General features: G+C 41.0%; 1 protein-coding gene across 4 annotated transcripts in view; it reads right to left on the minus strand.

Moving 5' to 3' along the window:
* The window catches only part of pdlim7 (PDZ and LIM domain 7), a 164,920-nt gene extending 145,922 nt beyond the window's left edge, over window positions 1–18,998 (minus strand). For 2 of the 4 annotated variants that reach the window (XM_068043513.1, XM_068043510.1), the window contains exon 1: window positions 18,674–18,996. In XM_068043513.1, the coding sequence (XP_067899614.1) occupies window positions 18,674–18,769 (96 nt within the window). In that variant the 5' untranslated portion in view covers window positions 18,770–18,996. Of the gene's footprint in view, window positions 1–18,673 lie in introns of all 4 variants that reach the window. The other 2 variants (XM_068043509.1, XM_068043511.1) reach the window with 2 other exon arrangements.
* Window positions 18,999–20,442: the final 1,444 nt, after the last annotated feature.

The raw sequence follows: 20,442 nt of genomic DNA on the forward strand, positions 1-20,442 counted from the left end.
TAATATACTCAGCTTGACTTCAACTCCCTGGTTGCGATGCGGCAAAGGAATCAGTGTGCCCGTCCAGGAGCTGCATCAGGCAGGCTCAGCCGACATTAACGGCCGGTCCTCAGTTGCTTGTCTCTTGCCAAAATTTCTGAACAAAAACGGCCAGGAAGTAGACAGTACGTGGCTGTCCAGCCATTAGAATTGGTTGGTTTGAGACCACTGCTTGGGACACAGGAGTCCGATCCCTGGTCTAAGTGGGTCTGGGAGGGAAATTCTAGTCAGGGGAGGAAGCCCAGGAAAGGGGAAGCCAAATGTTTCCTTGTTGGGCCGAGAGGAATACTTCAGCTCCTCTTGCAAATTAAAATAAGTGTCAAAACTTACTTTGCTGGACTTCTTCTGCCCCTGGCTGCTGTTCCCAGCAGATTTTGCCTAGTGGGGGAGTCACCACCATTCCCCCTGCTCAGGGCTCAAGTTAAAATGGCAGATCAGAACCTGATATCATCAGAACCTGAGCTGCATATTTAAAGAGTATCCTTCCAATTTGGGCTAGATGTCCTTGCCACATGCAATTTAAAATATTAGATGGACAGATCAAAGTGGGAAGAGAGTAGGAAAGACCCCCAATCCATTTTAACAGCCCGCACCTGGTTTCCATCATCAGGCAGAGGGAGTTAAAATCAAATTCACTGTCTCCAAACAACTCCAAAGTTGAAAATTTACATGCACGATTAGTTGTACCAGTGATGCTTTTCAGAATTCAAGCAGATTCTGCAAATATTTGCATGCTGTCATTATGGTTTATTGAATTCCTAGTAAAAGAAAGCATGATAACAATTCATCCACTTACTATTCTGCTTTACTATTACATCCCAAGTAATAATACAAGTTAATAGTTATGAATTTTCTTTAAGGAAGTGAATAACTGTCATCCCAGGCGAGATTGATACGTTTCCCATGAACAGAAAATTTATAGGAGAAAATGTCCCAACACATTTTAGTCAGCCTTATTTTTCATTTGTAAAGCAAGAAAACATTTTCTCAGATGAGAGTTCTGCCTTTAAGCTAGTTTCTAAATAAGTAATTCAATGGTTAAGATGTAAAAATATTCTATTATATAAACATTCTACCTTGAATGACTTGTTTAAACAACATTCTGTGGACTAGGAAATCATTGCCACAGATCATTATCTCGAATACTGACAACACTATTTCAGATGCGTTGCATCACATCAAACAGGAGACATTGGGCTAGATTTTGCGATCAGTGAAGCAACAGATGAAAGTTCTGATGAAAGGTCATTGACCTGAAACGTTAACTCGATTTTTCTCACCACAGATGCTGCCTGATCTGTTGAGTAGTCCCAGCATTTTCTGTTTTTGTTTCAGGTAAAAGCACTAGATCACTTCACTTTTAAATTACATTTTCAGATACAAAATAAATGATTGGATTAAGATAGAAGCCAAAATAAGGATAAATAAAATTTAAAATGTGGAATTATCTTTTCCCCTTTATTATGGTGAAATTTAACATTCCATAAATAAAATTACTTCAAGGTCAGTAAGGATGTTTAGCAATAATCATGAAGTTAGTACGCCGTTAAAACCCCAGTTACACCTCATCCAACATGATGTAACTTCTAAGCGTTTTTTTAACGAGATTAACAGTGTTAAAATGGAAGATTTTGTCAATTCACTGATCATAATGGATTGCATTCTGGGGGAGCCTCAGCAGGGCACCCTGTGGAGGGGTGCAGAATCACGGGGCTGAATTTTATTCTCCCGCCGACAGGAATGGCGGCAGGTGAAAAAAATGGCGGCCCGTCACCATGCCTCCACAATCTAGCGCGCAGTGGCTCATCTATATACACAGAGCGGTCTGCCCCCCACTCCCAACATGTGGCGGGGCGGCCTCTGCGATGCTGGCAATGGCATCAGCTGCCTCTGTGTAGGGACTGGCGCCATCTTTAAAGGGGCCCAGACCTACACAGTTGAAGCCCATACCACCCCCACCCTCCACTCCACCAATACATTGTAAATTGATTTCTGGCCCATACCCACCCCACAAAATACAAACAAAATAAATGGCCGCCTGTTAAACTCCCCCCTCCCCACTGCACAAAGTGCACAGGTCACCCCTTCCCAGCCCCCCACACCCCTCCCAACTAGAAATGTCACACACGGAAGATTGCAGACAGCTGGCAAGACCGCAGTGAAAGGTATGTAAATATATGCCCATCCTTTATTTAAATGTTGGGTCCCATCACCAAGCGGTGGAGCCACCGAGCCTTGCTGCTGCCGGGAAGATCGGGCCCAGCAATCCCAGCGTTGGGCTCCGTGGCAGATTGCTGCGATCTTCCACCCAGCCACCAACCAACCACACCGGCCCCCGCCAAGGAGCCCGATGTTGAGAGCTCAATAAAATTCAGCCCACCAACTGCAAATTCTGGATTTCCGCATTTGGGTATGCGTAGACTCCCAAAGTTGGTGTCATTTTCAGTGGAGTAATAATGGCAAACGCCAACAGTTTCACCATCATTACTATCATAAAATCCAGGGCCAATGTGCTATTCGATAGGAGGTAAGAATAGAAACAGATTCAGACACTACAATGAATGAAAATTAAGCAGGATGTATAACAAGTGGCTGATCTGCTACCATTATGAATTTGAATTATACCCCAAATGTATTGAGTAAAATTGATATTGGTCTGGAGCGCATGCTGTAGCTTATAGGACAAAACCTGATCCACAGTGCAGCGAGCAAAGCTTGACTGAATGTGTATAGTTAAAAAGGACAAAGTAACGCAAAATAATATATTTGGTGCAATGTTAAAGACAACTTAGTTCCAACAAAATTGCAAGCCACATACTTCATTCCCTTTGTCTATTAGTAAAATAAAACAAAAAGCATAGCTATTGGTCCCAAAGAACAATAAAAACTACAGCTGCACCAGAAAGGGTAGCATTCAAAATCTTGTCTCGTTTCGTAATATATATATTAGCATCACATCAATTTACATTTATATAACACCGTTAATGTAATAAAATGTCCTAAGGCACTGTACAGGATTATAAAACAAAATATGACACCAAGCCACATAATGAGACATTAGATCAGAAGACCAAAAGCTTGGTCAAAGAAGTAGGTCTAAAGGAGTGTCTTAAAAAGGAGGAAAGTGAGATTAAGGGACAGAGAGATATAAGGAGGGAATTCCAGAGCTTGGGGCTTAGGTAACTGGGAGGTATGGCCACCAATGGTCAAGTGATTAAAATTGGGATGCTCAAGAAGCCTGAATTAGATGAGTGCAGATAACTCGGAGGGTTGTGAGGCTGGAGGAGATTACAGAGATAGGCAGGCATCAGTTTACTATAAATGAACAAGCTCTATTACAGTGGTGCTATGACTTTAAAATGCCTTCAATTTGGTTTATTTATCTTTGTGCAGAGAATAGAGCTGCAGTTTCAAGAGATGGAAAAAATCATCCCTGGAGGAATGATCGTAATCAAACATTGGTACATAAAATATGCAAATTGCCCCTCCAGAATAAGATCAGTTTCAACATTAAAGTTTATTTTCAAATTAAGGCATCAGATTGGCCATATCTGCACACCATGGAGCATAACCTGTTTAGTAATGCACAAGTATTACATTAGGTTTAAACTGTAAAAATCCTTTTAAGATTTCAGCAGGCCTAGCCCATAAGCCATTGTTCCATTGCTGCAGTATGATTAAACTGTTCTCTGCAGGAAACAAATGCCAAATCTGCCTGTTTACTTTAGCTCAAGAACTAGCTAATGTACAACTCATGTTTACCCAATGTCCACGTAAGCCACACTATAATAAACATGTCTACTCATTAGAATGATGCATATTCACAACACCAATAAAACACTCAATTTTTCTGTACACAAACAGTAGCCAGTTTGGAGCAAATGTTATGTAATGTAATAGGGAAGGGAAACAAAGGGAGGATATATATGTCATTTCTTTACTGCCACTAGGAGTATGATGCACTTTATTAATAAACCACATCAATTCCAACAAGATAAATACTTTCCCACTCAAGGTGGTCTACATAATGCAGGACAAAGCAATTTACTTGATCTTCTCAGGGCTACGAGGTTTGAGCTATAAATGCAGCATCATCCACATCCCACAAAAATACAAAAACGTCTGTTCTGCCAGATTCAGCTACAAATTTCTTCGTAATGGAAAACTCAATGTGCAAAAATCTAACTGCAGCCATACAACAAAAAAAGCAACTCCACAAAATCTAACCAATGCATTTAAAATACATTTCCTTATTAATATCAATCCATACTACAAAATGAACTCGTTTGCATTGTATCACTGCAAAAATGCTATGAAAATTCTTGTGCGCAATATTTGCATTGAGAATTTAATCTTGCCATGGGCTTAATAAAACAGACTTCCCATTTTTGTTTGCAAACTAAAATATCTCCTTCTCAACCCCTCTACCGTCTATGATTTGTCACGTTACTTGTCTGACATAGAGCAGAAATTTCCAATTAAAAATATTGGTCTCCACTATGAACTCTGTCCCCCCTCACTGAGCACTGACTGAGGTTAAACAGGACGGTTTGCAACCTCAATATTCCATTTGACTTGAAGTTGAGCCTTCCACCCCAAATTCTCTCCATCACCAAGATTGCCTACTTCCATCTTTGTAATATTTTCTGATTCTGCCACTGTCTCAGCTCATCTGTTATTGAAACAGTCATTCACTTTTTATTTATCTCCAGACTCGACTATTGCAATGCTCCCCTAGCTAGCCTCCCATCTTCCATAAACTTGAGCTTAACCAAAACTCCTCCGCCCATTTCTTAACATGCACCAAATCCTGTTCTCCCATTACCCCTATGCTCGCTGTTGGTCCAGCCTAATTTTAAATTCCCATCGTTGAAATCCCTCCATATCTTAGTACCGCCTCCAGCTCTACAACCAACCATTCAAGAACAGTACATTCCTCTAATTCTGGCCTCTTGTGCCTCCTGATTTCCTTTGCCCCACTACTGGCAGCTATGCCTTCACCCAACTAGACCTCAAGCACTGGAATTCTCTCTAAACCTCTCTGCTTCTCTCCCGTCCTTTAAGACACTCCTTAAAACCATACCTCTTTGACCAAGCATTTGGTCACCAGTTCTATTATCTCCTTATGTGCCTCTGTGTCAAATTTTGTCTGATAATGCTCCCATGAAGTACCTCGAGATGTTTTACTACATGAAAGGTGCTTCATAAGTGCAAGTTGGTGTTGGTATTGCCCAAGGTGGCGTGAATAATGTTCTGCTGTTAAATGAATGTAGACTCAGATTACTCAATTCCATTGTTGTTGTGTTAGGGAATTAATGTAAATTGTGAAATGTTTAGTTACAGCTCCAAGGCCAGAAACACTCAGCATTAAATACTTTTTTCAAAATAAGCACCAATTACTTCTTTTACATTTGTAACATTACATGACATTGGCACACATTGACAGATGTTAGCAAACTTCCTGTGACATTGCTTCACAAGAAGTTAGAGGATGTGCTTTTTAAAGGACAGAACCATATACTGTGTAAAACCACAATAGATTATTTTTCTGTTGAACTGTAGGTCTCTAAGGTTAGAAAGTCTAAGCATTGTTAGGTAAACTATTTATGGGTTCATAGAGGTCAGTAAAGAGGATGGTGTTATTCAGTTTTCAGCATTGTGTTCTAGGAGAATCTCAATTTCTTCATGGAGACATGGGGCTGGAAAGTAACTAACATAATGCCTTCATTCAAGAAAGGAAAGGAATAAACGGTAGGGGCAATTATTGAAATGTTAGTTGTGCGGCAAAAACTTAGAATCCATAATTTAAGATTTAACATGAACATTTAGAAATGCATGGCTTAATCAACGGCAGGCATGAATTTGTTAAACACAGGTTGTGTTTGACAAGTTTAACATTTTTTGAAGAGGCGACGATTGCAGAGATAAATGGAACAGAGGAAAAGTAGGGACATGGATAAAAAGTTGGTTGACAGATAGGAAAGAGACCTGGGACAAAAAGTGATGCTAGAATTGGAGAAAGATTGGAGGTGTATGCTAATGGTCACTGCTAGACCCACTTTTGTTCTCAGCATACAGGAATTTGCACTCTGACATAGGGAGAACAAACTCAAGTTTCTGACAACACAAAAGTAAGGTTTAGCAAACGGCGAGGACTGTAAAAGACGTCAGTAAATAGTTAGCAGAATGGTTAGGTGGGTGGTAGGTGCAATTTAACATAGATAAGTATGAAGTAAGGTATTTTGAAATTAAAAGCAAGGAATGAGAGTATACACTCAATGGAAAGGCGACAAAATATTAGAATTAACAGCGCCCTATAGTCCAAATACATAATTCCCTGAAAGTGAAAGTTTATAAAGCCATAAAAAAAGTCCAACAGTATTTTGGGTTTTATCAATAGGTGCATTGAGCACAAGAGTAAAGTAATGATTAATTTATACAAAGTATTAGTGAGATAACAATATGCAGCTTGGAATTTCCCTTTAAAGGACATAAAGCATAAAAGAGCATATAACATAGATTCACCAGGATAATGCCAAGAATCAGAAACTATGGTCATACTTGAGATGTTGGGATTATTTCCACTGGAGCCGAGAAAGCTAAGAGGAAATGTAATTAAGGTTTTTTAAAATTATGAAGGGTTTTGATAGTTTGAATAGGAAAAGACAATTTTCTCTGATTGGGAAGTCAGAGATGAGGAGTCATCAATTTATGACCATCACTAAAAAAGAGAAAAGGGATTAAGAGAATTGAGAGTTGTTGAAATGTTTTGCCACAGGGAGTAGTTGCGGCAGAGACATTGTACCTTTTATTATTTATGATTTAAACAGTGGAAGATATAAGATTGTGCAGGGAAACAAGCATATGGGGATCATTTGGATTGCTTTGGCAAAGAGCCAGCAGAGGCACTGAGCCAAATGGCCTCCTTCTGTGCTGTACACTTTTATAGTTCTAATCAAGAACAACAGAAATTAACCTGGTCAATTTAGATATCAAGTGTTTTTTTTTAACTTTTTCTTGAAGTAACTCTTTAAATGGAGAAGTTTAATATTTTGATGCACATTGCCATTTTCTTGTGATTTATACTTGAATGGGATACCCTTCATGTTACAAACTAAGCTCGTGTGGGTAGGCCGAGCATTCAACGCTCAGTAGGTGAAAAAGAATGGCACCAAGCACTCAGCACAGCATTTTATGTACATTTCAATGTCATTGCTAAATATGAGATGGTGGCAACAGCAGCATGCACCTCAAAGATCACAAGTTTATAACAAATAGAAGCAGGAGCAGGCCATTCGGCCCCTTGAGTCTGCTCCACCATTCAATAAGATCATGGCTGATCTGCGGCCTTAAATCCACTTTCCTGCCTGACCCCAATAACTCTCGACTCCCTTGTAGATCAAAAATCTGTCTAACTCATCCTTGAATATATTCAATGACCGAGCTGCCACTGCTCTCTGGGGAAGAGAATTCCAAAGAATAATGACCAGAGAAGAAATTCCTCATCGCCATCTTAAAAGGGAGATCCCTTATTCTGAACCTGTGCTGCCGAATTCCAGATTACCCCATGAGGGGCAACATTCTCTCAGCATCTACCCTGAAGATCTCATAGCTGGAGTTAACTAACGTGGTAGAGAGCAAAGGAGGAGGAAATTAAGAGAAGTATCTCTACTGCTACTAAACAATCACAGTGGCATTGAAAGTGATTGGTAGCATTAAAACGTGGAACTGCAAACTTAAAACAGTGAAGGAAAAACGTGTGGAAAAGAGAGACAAGAATGGCAGCAAAAAGCTGTATTAAAATTTAGTTAACTAACGTTCTGAACATCATAAATATCCTATGTAGCATAGCTGTTTTACTTGCACCTAAATCATACAACATTACCATTGTATCTGCACAGAACAAGCACACAGCAATGCAAAGGCTCTGCCATCCATGATCAAAACATTCTACAAAACTAGATTATAAACTTGTACAAAGTTGGGCTAATTTAAAATACTGTGATGGAACAGTTAAGGGTTGATGGAAACCACTGTGCATGCATTTAATTTTACCTCTTATGAACACGCTTTGTTGAAGTACACTCAAATATGTTGAGTAATGTTGAATTGAACAGATATTTTGCATTGGTCTTCACTATTGAGGATACAAGAACATCCCAGTATTAGCTGTAAGTCAGGAAATGGAAGGGAGGGAGGAACTCAAGAAAGTTACAAATCACCAGGGAAGTGGTACTGAACAAATTGTTGGAGCTGTGGGCTGACAAGTCCTCGGGTCCTGATGGACTTCATCCTAGGGTTTTAAAAGAAGTGGCTAGTGAGATAGTTGATGCGTTAGTTTTAATTTTCCAATATTCCCTAGATTCTGGGAAGGTTCTGTTAGATTAGAAAATAGCAAATGTAACTCCTTTATTCAAAAAGGGAGCGAGGTAGAAAGCAGGAAACTACAGGCCAGTTAGCTTAACATCTGTCTTAGGGAAAATGTTACAAGATATTATTAAAGACATTATAGCAGGGCACCAATTTATTGGAGTTCTTTTGAGGGAGTTACACGTGCTGCGGATAAAGGGGAACTGGTGGATGTATTATACATAGGGTTCCAAAAAGCATTTGATAAGGTGCTACATCAAAGGTTATTGCAGAAAATTAAAGCTCATGGTGTAGGGGGTAATATATTGGCATGGATAGAAGATTGGCTAGCTAATAGGAAACAGAATAGGCATAAATGGGTCATTTGCGGGTTGGCAAGATGTAACGAATGGTGTGCCACAGGGATCTGTGCTGGGGCCTCAACTTTTTACAATTTATATAAATGACTTAGATGAAGGGACCGAAGGTATGGTTGCTAAATTTGCTGATGACACAAAGATAGGTAGGAAAGTTACTTGTGAGGAGGACATAAGGGGGCGACAAAGGGATATAGATAGGTTGAGTGGGCAAAGACATGGCAAATGGAGTATAATGTGGGAAAGTGCGAAATTGTCCACTTTGGCAGGAAGAATAAAAAAAGCATACTATCTAACTGGTGAGAGGTTGCAGAGCTCTGAGGTGCAGATGGATCAGAGTGTCCAAGTGCATGAATCCCAAGAGATTAGTATGCATGTACAGAACGTAATTAGGAACAAATTGATTATTGACAATGCAACCAGCTGCTGACGCCATCAGACTGCGCCAATTGGTTCCTACTCTCTGCACATGCACTGCGTTCCACATTGCCAGGACTGGTTGGCACATGCGCAGATGATGTCATCGTGTAACGTGGGCAGAGAGCAGGGGTGGGGGAAGCTCTCCTGCACCCCCGCCCACTCACTCCCTCCCCCCCCAGAATGGGCCGGCTGTCTTATGAGGAAAGATTGGACGGGCTAGGCTTGTATCCGTTGGAATTTAGAAGAGTAAGAGGCTACTTGATTGAAAGATACAAGATCCTGAGGGGTCTTGACAGGGTGGATGTGGAAAGGATGTTTCCCCTTGTGAGAAAATCTAGAACTAGGGGTCACCGTTAAAAAATAAATGGGGTCGCCTATTTAAGACAGTTGAGAATTTTTTTCTCTCAGAGGGTTGAGAGTTTTTGGAATTCTCTTCTACAAAAGGCAGCGAAAGCAGAGTCTTTGAATATTTTTAAGGCAGAGCTAGATAGATTCCTGATAATCAAGGGGGTGGAAGATTATCCGGGGTAGGTGGAAATGTGGAATAATCAGTTCAGCCATTAACTTATCGAATGGTGGAGCAGGCTCAAAAGGGCCAATTAGCCTACTCCTAATTCATATGTTCGCATGTAATATGGCTTCACTTGTAGAAACGGATTTGAATCAGCAAGTCAAACCTATGTAGAGCTGTCTAATTGAATATACTGTACAGTACTTGTCTGGAATTTCTCATTTTAATGCTCAGGGTTATTTAATTTGCCTAGAGGTATCACTGTGGGCATATTGGAGCAGGGCCAAAAAATCTAACAGATGAAGTCACAATCTAAGCTTGCAGTAAAAGCCCATGGGATTCAAGGCAAAGTGGCAAGTTGGATCCAAAACTGGCTCGGAGGCAGGAAGCAAAGGCAAATAGTCAATGGACATTTTTGTGACTGGAAGACCATTTCCAGTGGGGTTCTGCAGGACTCAGTAGATCCCTTGCTTTTTGTGGTATTGTATCAAGAATTAGGACTTGAATGTAGGAGGTACGAGTAAGAAGTTTGCATTTGATACAAAAACGGGCCATGTGGTTGATAAAGAAGAAGAAAGCTCTAGACGGCGGGAAGGCATAATGGTATAGTCAGGTGGGCAGAACAGAGGCAAATAGAGTTCAATCCCAAGAAGTGTGAGGTAATGCATTTGGGGAAGGCTAACAAGGCGAGGGAATGCACAATAAATGGTAAGATACGGAGAAGTGTAGAGGAACAGAGGGACCTTGGAGTGCAGTCCACAGATCCCTAGACAGGTAGATAAGATTGTGAACAATAAAGATTTCAAGCTGAGTGTGAAGATTCCAGTTTGGTGAGTGGAATTTTAAGTGTTGTTATCTTGATAAGAGTCTAGTCTGCAGTTAGCATTTAATTGGGATTTTCCCTCCAGGTAAAGCAGGGTTAAGAAAGCAAAGTAAGTTTATTACAGTCTTAGGCAGGGATTAGCAGGCTCTACTGCAGAGTAGATGATTAGTTAAGTAGCTGACCAGTCAAATCTGGTTGCTGCAGTTCAGCTTCAAAAGGTTTAAATACAGAGATGGGGATGCAGCCTCCAAGCGGAGTGTGGAGATTTGAGTTTGGTGAGTGGTGAGTGCAGGGGGGGGGGGGGGGGGGGGAGAGGTGCTCCATTTTTCTACTTTTTTTTATTATTAAGTTTGTGCTTCAGTGCAGTGGAAAGAGCTGGTTGGTGAGTAACTGGTAAGCTATTCTACTTATGATAAATAGTCTGTAAAGTTAAGGTATGGCAGGGCAACTCTGCCAAGTGGAATGTACAGCCTGTGGCATATGGAAAGTCATGGATGCACCATATGTCCCAGAAAAACACATCGCAAGGAAGAGTCACCGGCTGCAGAAGCTTGAGCTCCAGGCTTTGGAACTCAAACGGCAGTTGGAGTCAATGTTGTGCATCCGCAAAGCAGCAGACTACGTGAATAGCACGTTTAGGGAGGTGGCAAGATGTAATGAGTGGTGTGTCACAGGGATCAGTACTGGGGCCTCAACTTTTTACAATTTATATAAATGACCTGGATGAAGGGACCGAAGGTATGGTTGCTAAATTTGCTGATGACACAAAGACAGGTAGGAAAGTTACTTGTGAGGAGGACATAAGGGGGCTACAAAGGGATATAGATAGGTTAAGTGAGTGGGCAAAGACATGGCAAATGGAGTATAATGTGGGAAAGTGTGAAATTGTCCACTTTGGCAGGAAGGATAAAAAAAAAAGCATTTTATCTAACTGGTGAGAATTTGCAGAGCTCTCAGATGCAGAGGGATCGGAGTGCCCCAGTGCATGAATCGCAAAAGGTTAGTATGCAGGTACAGCACGTAATTAGGAAAGCTAATAGAATGTTATCGTTTATTGCGAAAGGAAATGAATACAAAAGTAGGGAGGCTATGCTTCAGCTATACAGTGCATTGGTGAGACCACATCTGGAGTACTGTGTGCAGTTCTGGTCTCCTTATTTAAGGAAGGATGTAAATGCATTGGAGGCAGTACAGAGAAGGTTTACTAGACTAATACCTGGAATGGGCAGACTGTCTTACGAGGAAAGATTGGACAGGTTAGGCTTGTATCCGCTGCTATTTAGAAGAGGAAAGGCAACTTGATAGCAACATACAAGATCCTGAGGGGTCTTGACAGGGTGGATGTGGAAAGGATGTTTCCCCTTGTGAGACAATCTAGAACTGGGGGTCACGGTTTAAAAATAAGGGGTTTCCCATTTAGGACAGAGATGAGGAGAAATTGTTTCTCAGAGGGTTGTGAGTCTTTGGAATTCTCTTCCTCAAAAGGCAGTGGAAGCAGAGTCTTTGAATATTTTTAAGGCAGAGATAGACAGATTCTTGATAAGCAAAGGGGTGAAAGGTTATTGGAGATAGATGGAAATGTGGAGTAGTTAATTCAGCCATGAACTAACTGAATGGCGGAGCAGGCTCAATGGGCCTACACCTGCTCCTAATTCATACGTTCATATGGTCACACCGCAGGTTAGGAGCATGCAGGCAGATTTGGAATGGGTGACTGCCAGGCAATCTAAGAGAACCAGGCAGGTAGTGCAGGAGTCCCCTGATATGATCTCACTTGCTAATTGGTTTTCCATTTCTGATACTGGTGAGGGTGATGGTTCCTCAGAGGAATGCAGTCAGAGCCAAGTTTGTGGCATCACGGGTGGCTCAGCTGCACAGGAGGGAAGGAAGAAGAGTGGAACAGTAGTATTGGTAGGGGGCTCGTTAGTTAGGGGAACAGACGGGCATTTCTGCAGCAGTAAACGTGACTCCAGGATGGTGTGTTGCCTCCCTGGTGCCAGGGTCAAGGATGTCACAGAGCGGCTGCAGGACATTCTTCTGGGGGAAAGGCTGAATGAGGTGGGCCAAGTAGATCAAGTATCAGTAGGAGAGCATTTCGGGGATAGTGTTCATTGTATCATAACGTTTAGGCTGACTATGGAAAAAGACAAAGAGCACTCCAGGGTAAGAATAATTAACTGGGGGAAGGCCAACTTAAATGGGGTAAGAATGGAGCTGGGACGAATAAATTGGAGTCAAAAGCTGGCAGGAAAACCAATAGATGAACAATGTTACCTTCAAAAGAGGAGATAGTTTGGGCACAGTCAAGGTATATTCCCTCAAAGGGGAAAAGTAGGGCAATAAAATCCAGAGCTGCCTGGATGACAAAAGAGATAAAGAGATAGTAAGATAAAGAAAAAGTATGCTTAAGACAGATGCCAGGTAGAAAATACTATTGAGAACCAGGCTGAATATAGAAGATCCAAAGAGGAAGTGAAAAAGCAAATAAGAGAAGCAAACAGAGCATGAAAAGAGACTGGCAGCTAGCATTAAAGGAAATCCCAAAGTTTTCTATAGGCACATAAATAGTAAAAGGGCAGTAAAAGGAGGAGTGGGGCTGATTAGCTGGTAGGGAAATATATAGGGACAGGTGGGGATGTGATAGGAATATGGGATTAGTGTAGGATTAGTATAAATGGGTGGTTGACGGTCGGCACAGACTCGGTGGGCCGAAGGGCCTGTTTCAGTGCTGTATCTCTAAACTAAAAAAAAACTAATTAGGAACCAGAAAGGGGATTTACACATGGAGGCAGAGGGCATAGCTGAGGTATTAAATGAATACTTTGCATCTGTCTTTACCAAGGAAGATGATGCAACCCAGGCAAGAGATAAGTCAGACACTGGAGGGGTTTAAAATTGATAAAGAGGACATATTAGATAGGTTGTCTGTACTTAAAGTGAATAAAGCAGCAGGACCAGATGAGATGCATCCAAGGATACTGAGGGAAGTAAAAGTGGAAATTGCAGAAGCACCGGCCATAATTTTTCAGTCTTCCACTCAGGGGTTGTGCCAGAGGGCTGGAGAATTACAAAGGTTACACCCTTGTTCAAAAAAGGGTGTAAAGATGAGCCCAGCAACTACAGGCCAGTCAGTTTAACTTTGGTGGTGGGAAAACATCTGGAAAAAATAATTCAGGACAAAATTCGTCACATGGACAAATGCGAGCTAATTAAGGAAAGCCAGCATGGATTTCTTAAGGCAGAATTATGTTTAGCTAACTTGCTGGAGTCTTTTGAGGTGGTAACAGGGAGTGTTGATGAGGAAAATGCTGTTGATGTGGTGTACATGGACTTTCAAAAGGCATTTGATACAATGCCACACAACAGACTCGTGAGCAAACTTGTAGCTCATGAAATAAAGGGGATGGTAGCAACATGGATATGAAATTGGCTAAGTGACAGGAAACAAAGAGTAGTGGTTAATGGATGTTTTTCGGGCTGGAGGAAGGTTTGTAGTGGAGTTCCCCAGGGATCGGTGTTGGGATCATTGCTTTTCCTGACATATAGTAATGACCTAGATCCTGGCGTACAGGGCACAATTTCAAAGTTTTCAGATGATACAAAACTTGGAAGCATTGTGAACTGTAAGGAGGATGGTGTAAAACTTCAAAAGGACACAGACAAGTTAGTAGAATGGACAGACAGGTGGCAGATGAAGTTCAATGCAGAGAAATGTGAAGTGATTCATTTTGGTAGGAAGAACCTGGAGAAACAATAGAAAATAAAGGGCACTGTTCTAAAGGGGATGCAGGAACAGAGAGACCTAGGTGTATATGTGCATAAGTAATTGAAGGTGGCAGGATAGGTTGAGAGAGCAGTTAATAAAGCACAGAGTGTCCTGGACTTTATTAATAGGGGCATAGTGTACAAGAGCAAGCATGCTCCATGAACTTGTATAAGATACTAGCTCGACCTCAGCTGGAGTATTGCATCCAGTTCTGGGTGCCGCACTTTAGGAAAGACACGAGGGCACTGGAGAGAGTACAGAAAAGATTCACGAGAATGGTTCCAGGGATGAGGAATTTCAGCTATGAAGATAGATTGGAGAAGTTTCTTTGCAACTCCCTGCTTTCTTTGAAGAGAAGACTGAGGTGATTTGATAGAGGTATTCAAAATCATGAGGGTCTGGATAGAGTAGATAGAGGGAAACTGTTCCCACTTGTGAAAAGATCAAGAATGAGAGGGCACAGATTTAAAGTATTTGGTAAGAGAAGCAAAAGTGCCATGAGAAAAAACTTTTTCACGCAGCGAGTGGTTAAGGTCTGGAATGTGCTGCCTGAGAATGTGGTGAAGGCAGGTTCAACTGAAGCATTCAAAAGGGAATTAGACAGTTATATGAAAAGGAAGAATGTGCAGGGTTATGGGGAGAAGGCGGGGGTAATGGAACTGAAGGAATTGCTCGTTCAGAGAGCCTGTGTGGACACGATGGGCCGAATAATGATTCTGTGATATGTGACAGTTCCTTTATTAGCCAAGACATAAAATGCAAGAGCTGGGAGGTTATGCTGGAACTAGTTGACCACAGCTGGTGTACTGTGTGTAGTTCTGGTCAGTGCACTCTCGGAAAGATGCAGTGCAGAGCGTACAGAGGGAATTTACTAAGATGTTGCCTGGGCAGGATAATTTTAGTTCTGAGGATAGGCAAGGGTTGTTTTCTTTGGAACAGAGAAGGCTGAAGGGAGACCTAATTGAAGGGTATAAAATTCTGAGGGGTCTAGATTAAAAAGTGGATAAGAAGGTCCAATTCTCCTTGGTTTAGGGGTCTGTAACTGGGGGCATAGATTTAGAGCAAGAGGTAGGAGGTTTAGAGGGGACATTTTTCACCCAGGAACTCATTGTCTGAAAGGGTGAAACCCTGATAACATGTAAAACATACTTGGATATGCACTTGAAGTGCTGTAACCTACAAGGGTATAGGGATCAAAAGCTGGAAAATGAAATTAGGCTAGATGGCTACTTGCCAGCTGGAGCGGACACAATGGGCTGAATGGCCTCCTTCCATGCTGTAAATTTCTATGATTCTATTCTTTTTAACCTGTACACTTTTTAAAAATTTACTTTGGAATGAAAGATACAGGATTTTCATTCTTTTTAAACAAGTCTTTCGATGACCTATTCAAAACCCCTCATTACAAAGTATCCTGGCTTCCAACCTTCAACTCTTACAGAATAAACTTATTTTCACAAATTTGTAGTCTAGTTTTGCAGAACTTTTTCCATGAAGATCTTACAAATGTCACTAAACTTTGGCTAACCATCTTGTAATTTAAGGCATGACACACTACTGGCACCATATATTATAATAACTAGACTTAACTACAACTCCTTCACATTAAGACATAAATATTAATACCAGGCTTCAGATATACTCTTCACTTTAACTAACATTCTAAAAAATGTCTTTAATAATTCTTAAACAAATTGCACAGTATGCCAGCAAACCACTCATGGGGAAGCAAAGATTGTTCAGCACAAATGGATCCTTTGCTCTAATTGGTAGTCAAGCCAGAGTTTTTTTAAAAAGATATTTCACATAGCTAACAAACTTTTGGTTCAAGTTCTGATGAAAGGTCACAGGTCCAAAACATTAACTCTGTTTCTCTCTCCACAGCTGCTGCCGAACCTGCTGAGTATTTCCAGCACTATCTGTTTTTATTTCAAACTTCCATCATCCACAGCATTTTGTTTGTGTCTTGGCTCAACTACTGATTCAATTTCCCTCTTTTTAAAAAAAAAACTGGGTTGCAAAGGAACTCTAAACTCATGTTTTACTTTTAAAATCCAGACTGGAGCATATGTTGGCTCAAAAGAATAATAAAATAATCCACAGTTAACCCACTTTTCAGACCAATCACATTTGTAATTACTGCACGAATTTGTTATTTGATAATACCAATTTAAATTATGTTTTTCTCAAACACCAAAATTAGTTTAATATCACTTATTTCAATTTAAAATAAAAGCTTTTGAAAGCAAACAAACTGAAATTATTCTGTCTGAATACAGTCCTTGGAGAAATACTTGTCAATATTCCATAAGCGTATTTTTTATTGTTTTGTTTTCATTGTTCTTTTGCTGTTCCGTTAAATGTATCTTGAAGGGATTTGACTGCACTACAGTACATGGATCAACTGGCACAAATTACCACCAAGGACAAGTGGTACTTCATAATAGGGAAACTCCAATCGCCTGGCAAAATAGGTTGAGGAAAAAAAAAACAATTTTGGCCATCAAGTTGGTGATGCTAATCTGATGCTTAAATTTATGAAATATCTATTGAGGGGGGAGGAGGGCAGCAGTGCAATCTGAAGCAAGGTGAGGAGCAAAGGGATGGGGTGAGCTGCAGTGAGGGACGAGAGAGCCGAGTTGAGGCGAGGATAGATGGGGTCACAAGCTGAGCTGAGGCGGAGAGAGGGGCGAGATGAGGTGAAGGGGGAGGGGGTGTGAGCAGGGGGTGGGGCAAGCGGAGGCAAGGAGAGCTAAGGTAAGGTGGGGGGGGGGGGGAAAGAGAGCTAAGGTGAGGCACCTGTAAGCAATGGGCAGAGCCAGCTGAGGAGAGGGGATGGGAAAGCAAGAGTGGGGTGAGCTAAGGCATGGGTTGTGGGCATGGAGGGTCCTTTCTGTATAAGATGAAGAGAGACTGCAATTTACTTGTGGAAACACAGTACTTTAATACCACTTATAGACCACTGCTGTTCCAACACTAACTTCTGGTTAGACAATACAATTATAAAATACTTTCTTGACTGGAAGATTTATAGACTTTAATTAAAACAAAATTCCAGAAGTTAAATCATTATGATAAAATGAGTAATGACACCACACCACAGTGCACCTTAAACCAAATTAAGTAACGCAAAAGTAAGCACATAAAGGAGATCAAGTACAAATAAGGAAGCACCATAAACATGCACCCACAAGAAAAAACCCTTTCAAGTACCTGACTTCTGAGACCTATATGGAGTTGTTATTCTGCTTCTCTATGCTGAAACTCTTGCCCATATCTGGTCATGACAAAATAATCTTCCTTGCACTTAGAAAATTATGAGGACAGATCAGTAAGGGAACTTTTTCCATAAAAAAAAACCCTCAGATTTTCCACACTGTACCAACATTCTTCAAAAACAAACTTTCCGATAGTAACTATGAAATAAAGTAGGACAAATCAAAAAATGCTTACAAACGATTCTATAGCAAAAACATTTTAAAATCTCCAGAGATTTATTCATCCAAAAATAAATGCTGCAGACTAAATGATGGTAGCTGAAGGAATGAAACATTTACTTCGCCATAATTGAAATCAATAATCTTGCAGAATAGTTATAATGAGGTTAAAAGTAAGTACATAAATGAAACTTTCTGGAGAGAATTGTAATTGACAATTCAGCACACATTAAAATATGGACATATTTTAATCAGTAGAAACTTTTGCCTCGTACTGGAATATATTTGCTGTTCTCCCTAAATTAAACAACTCTTTAGGTGATAATGACCTCATCTGGTCCGTACAAAGGAAAGATTCCTGGCAGTCTCCTCAGAGGGGTCGGATCAACTTACACTGCTAGTTCTCAGTACAGTTGGAAGCCTCAGTCTTTCACTAATCCCTTCACATTCCTGATATGCAAGAATCACGCTGGAATGTGTTTTCAATACTGGGATTTTAAGATACCATTTTGTATCACACGACCACCCCGTGTTACATTAAGAAGTTGCTCTGGGTCCCTTCGAGTGAGGAACGCAGCCAGGTTGTTGACTCTCAAACACAAAATGCTTGTGAGCCGACTTCACGGTTTTACATTAAAAGCGTGAGCCCATGTGGGGTTACAGCTGAACCAGGACCCATTTAACGTCCTTGCCTTCGCTTCCGAACATGAAGCGACTACAGCACGCGTTTTGAGTGATTCCATACATTAAATCTCGAATACAAATAAATGCAGTAAATCTATCTGCCTGGCTGGTCCTGTGGGGTTGCTTAAATCTCTTGTTCTAGCAGAATGACGGTTTATAACATATGCTTTTTCCTGATTTCACCACTTTTTTTTGGAAACAAAAAGCACACAGGTAACAAGTAGAGAGAGGAAGAAATCTCTGACCACCCCAGTTGTTCTCGCTCACCCTAGACATGGTTAAAGGCTTGTTGAAGTCCTTTCCTCCCTGTAGTCTAAAACCCCATGGAGCCGGTCCTTCCAGGGTAACCTTGTACAACTCCATCGTGGCTGAAGGGGTTGGTGTTTGGTGAAAACAAAAAGAGCGATCGCCTTTTTTTCCCCCTCTAAAGACCAGATCAGGAAACTTTTTTGGGAGGGTGCAGGAGGCAATTGAGGATTGGAAAAAGGAGCGCGATCCCAGTGCGAAGTAAGGAAGAAAGAAAGAGGGAGGTTAGATCCGTGCCGCTCCAGCCACTCACTTTATCCTGCAAAGAATGACAGCTCTGCACTTCCAGGCTATATAAGGCGTGTAAAACTACACCAACAATTTCAGCACTTTTTATGACTCACGCCAGGGAATTCAAACACCACACAACACGTCACTGCCATTTCCCGTCCAGCCTTAAGAAACTGAACCAAGCGAAAATAAAACAAAACACAGCATTACTTTTAATTGAAATCACTTGGTGTTGCTTCCCAGTTTTTAGATTACTAGGATGGTTTCACGCTGCTGCAGTATTTACCATTAACCGAATTAAGTTTACATCAGAAAACAGCCAAGTCAAACGCTGATGAATGTCAAACTCGCTCATGTATATCTGCATTAGTTGTGCTGATGTCTTAATCTCCACAGTTTCCAATGATCCCAATTTAATAAGCCGGAGAATGGTGAGAAACATTCCCGCGGTAAAATTGCAAGGAGTTCGTGATATAACATGACCCATTTATCAGCGCAGAATTGCATCATCAGAAATTCCTGGAAAAGGGCACACCTAAATCTTGGCAGGCAACATTTGATGGGCAACCGGTAGCATTTTCTGCTGAACGACCGCTAATTACTTTAATGCCGAAATATTACAACTTTCGTTAACACCTAACTTCACTCACTTATCATGCATAAAACAATTACTTAATCAGGACACAAACGTTAGCCCCAACAACCTCAATCTTAACTGTAGAGTAATTACATCAACATTAATAGGCGGGTCTGATAACAGCTGGGCGGGGCAAAAACAGGATTATATCCCAGATAAAGAGGCAGAACCAGAGACCTATCTAGTGTAGCTAAATATTGGTCAAGGAATTTAAAGGAAAACATATTCCATACAAAACACAATGAATAATAAAAGTTTAAAAAAAAACATTTTTTGTTTTCCCGTCAAGACAGCGAGTGTAAATCGAACGCTACGATGGCGTTTCCTCGATCTTTGTGCTATGTCAGAATGTCCTGAAACCCACCACCGTTGATTAACAAAGCTCCACCCTCATTGGAAACAGCCGCTTGCCCAAATTTTCGAAGTTACATTGGTTTATGGGCGGTTCTCCAGATACGCTGAGAAATCCACATACAAGGAGGGCATAAGTTCAGCTGACAGCAGCATGATTCACAGTTTCAGGCTGCTAAAACACAACGGTACATTCAATCGAAAACATTTGGTTCTGCTGCTCATTTGTAGTTTACTGGGGCATTTCACACTGTTGCAGTATTTAGACCGATGCTGGATTATCTTTGAAGTTTTTTGTTTCTGGGGCCTTCAGTGATACACAATAGATGGCTGAGATCTCTTGACACCCAGAATTTCTAGACCAATATCTATAAATGGTAAGAGAAGCTGGAAAAATAGTATTCCTTGTGTACAACCCAACTTTTCCCTTCATAACTGAGGAACAAGAGAGACTTGAGGTAGAGAGGCAACACTAACAATCTGTATGTTCAAAGAATTGAACCTTTTCCTG

Source organism: Heterodontus francisci, chromosome 12 (assembly GCF_036365525.1).
Source record: "Heterodontus francisci isolate sHetFra1 chromosome 12, sHetFra1.hap1, whole genome shotgun sequence".
In the NCBI taxonomy this organism is placed as follows: Eukaryota; Metazoa; Chordata; class Chondrichthyes; order Heterodontiformes; family Heterodontidae; genus Heterodontus; species Heterodontus francisci.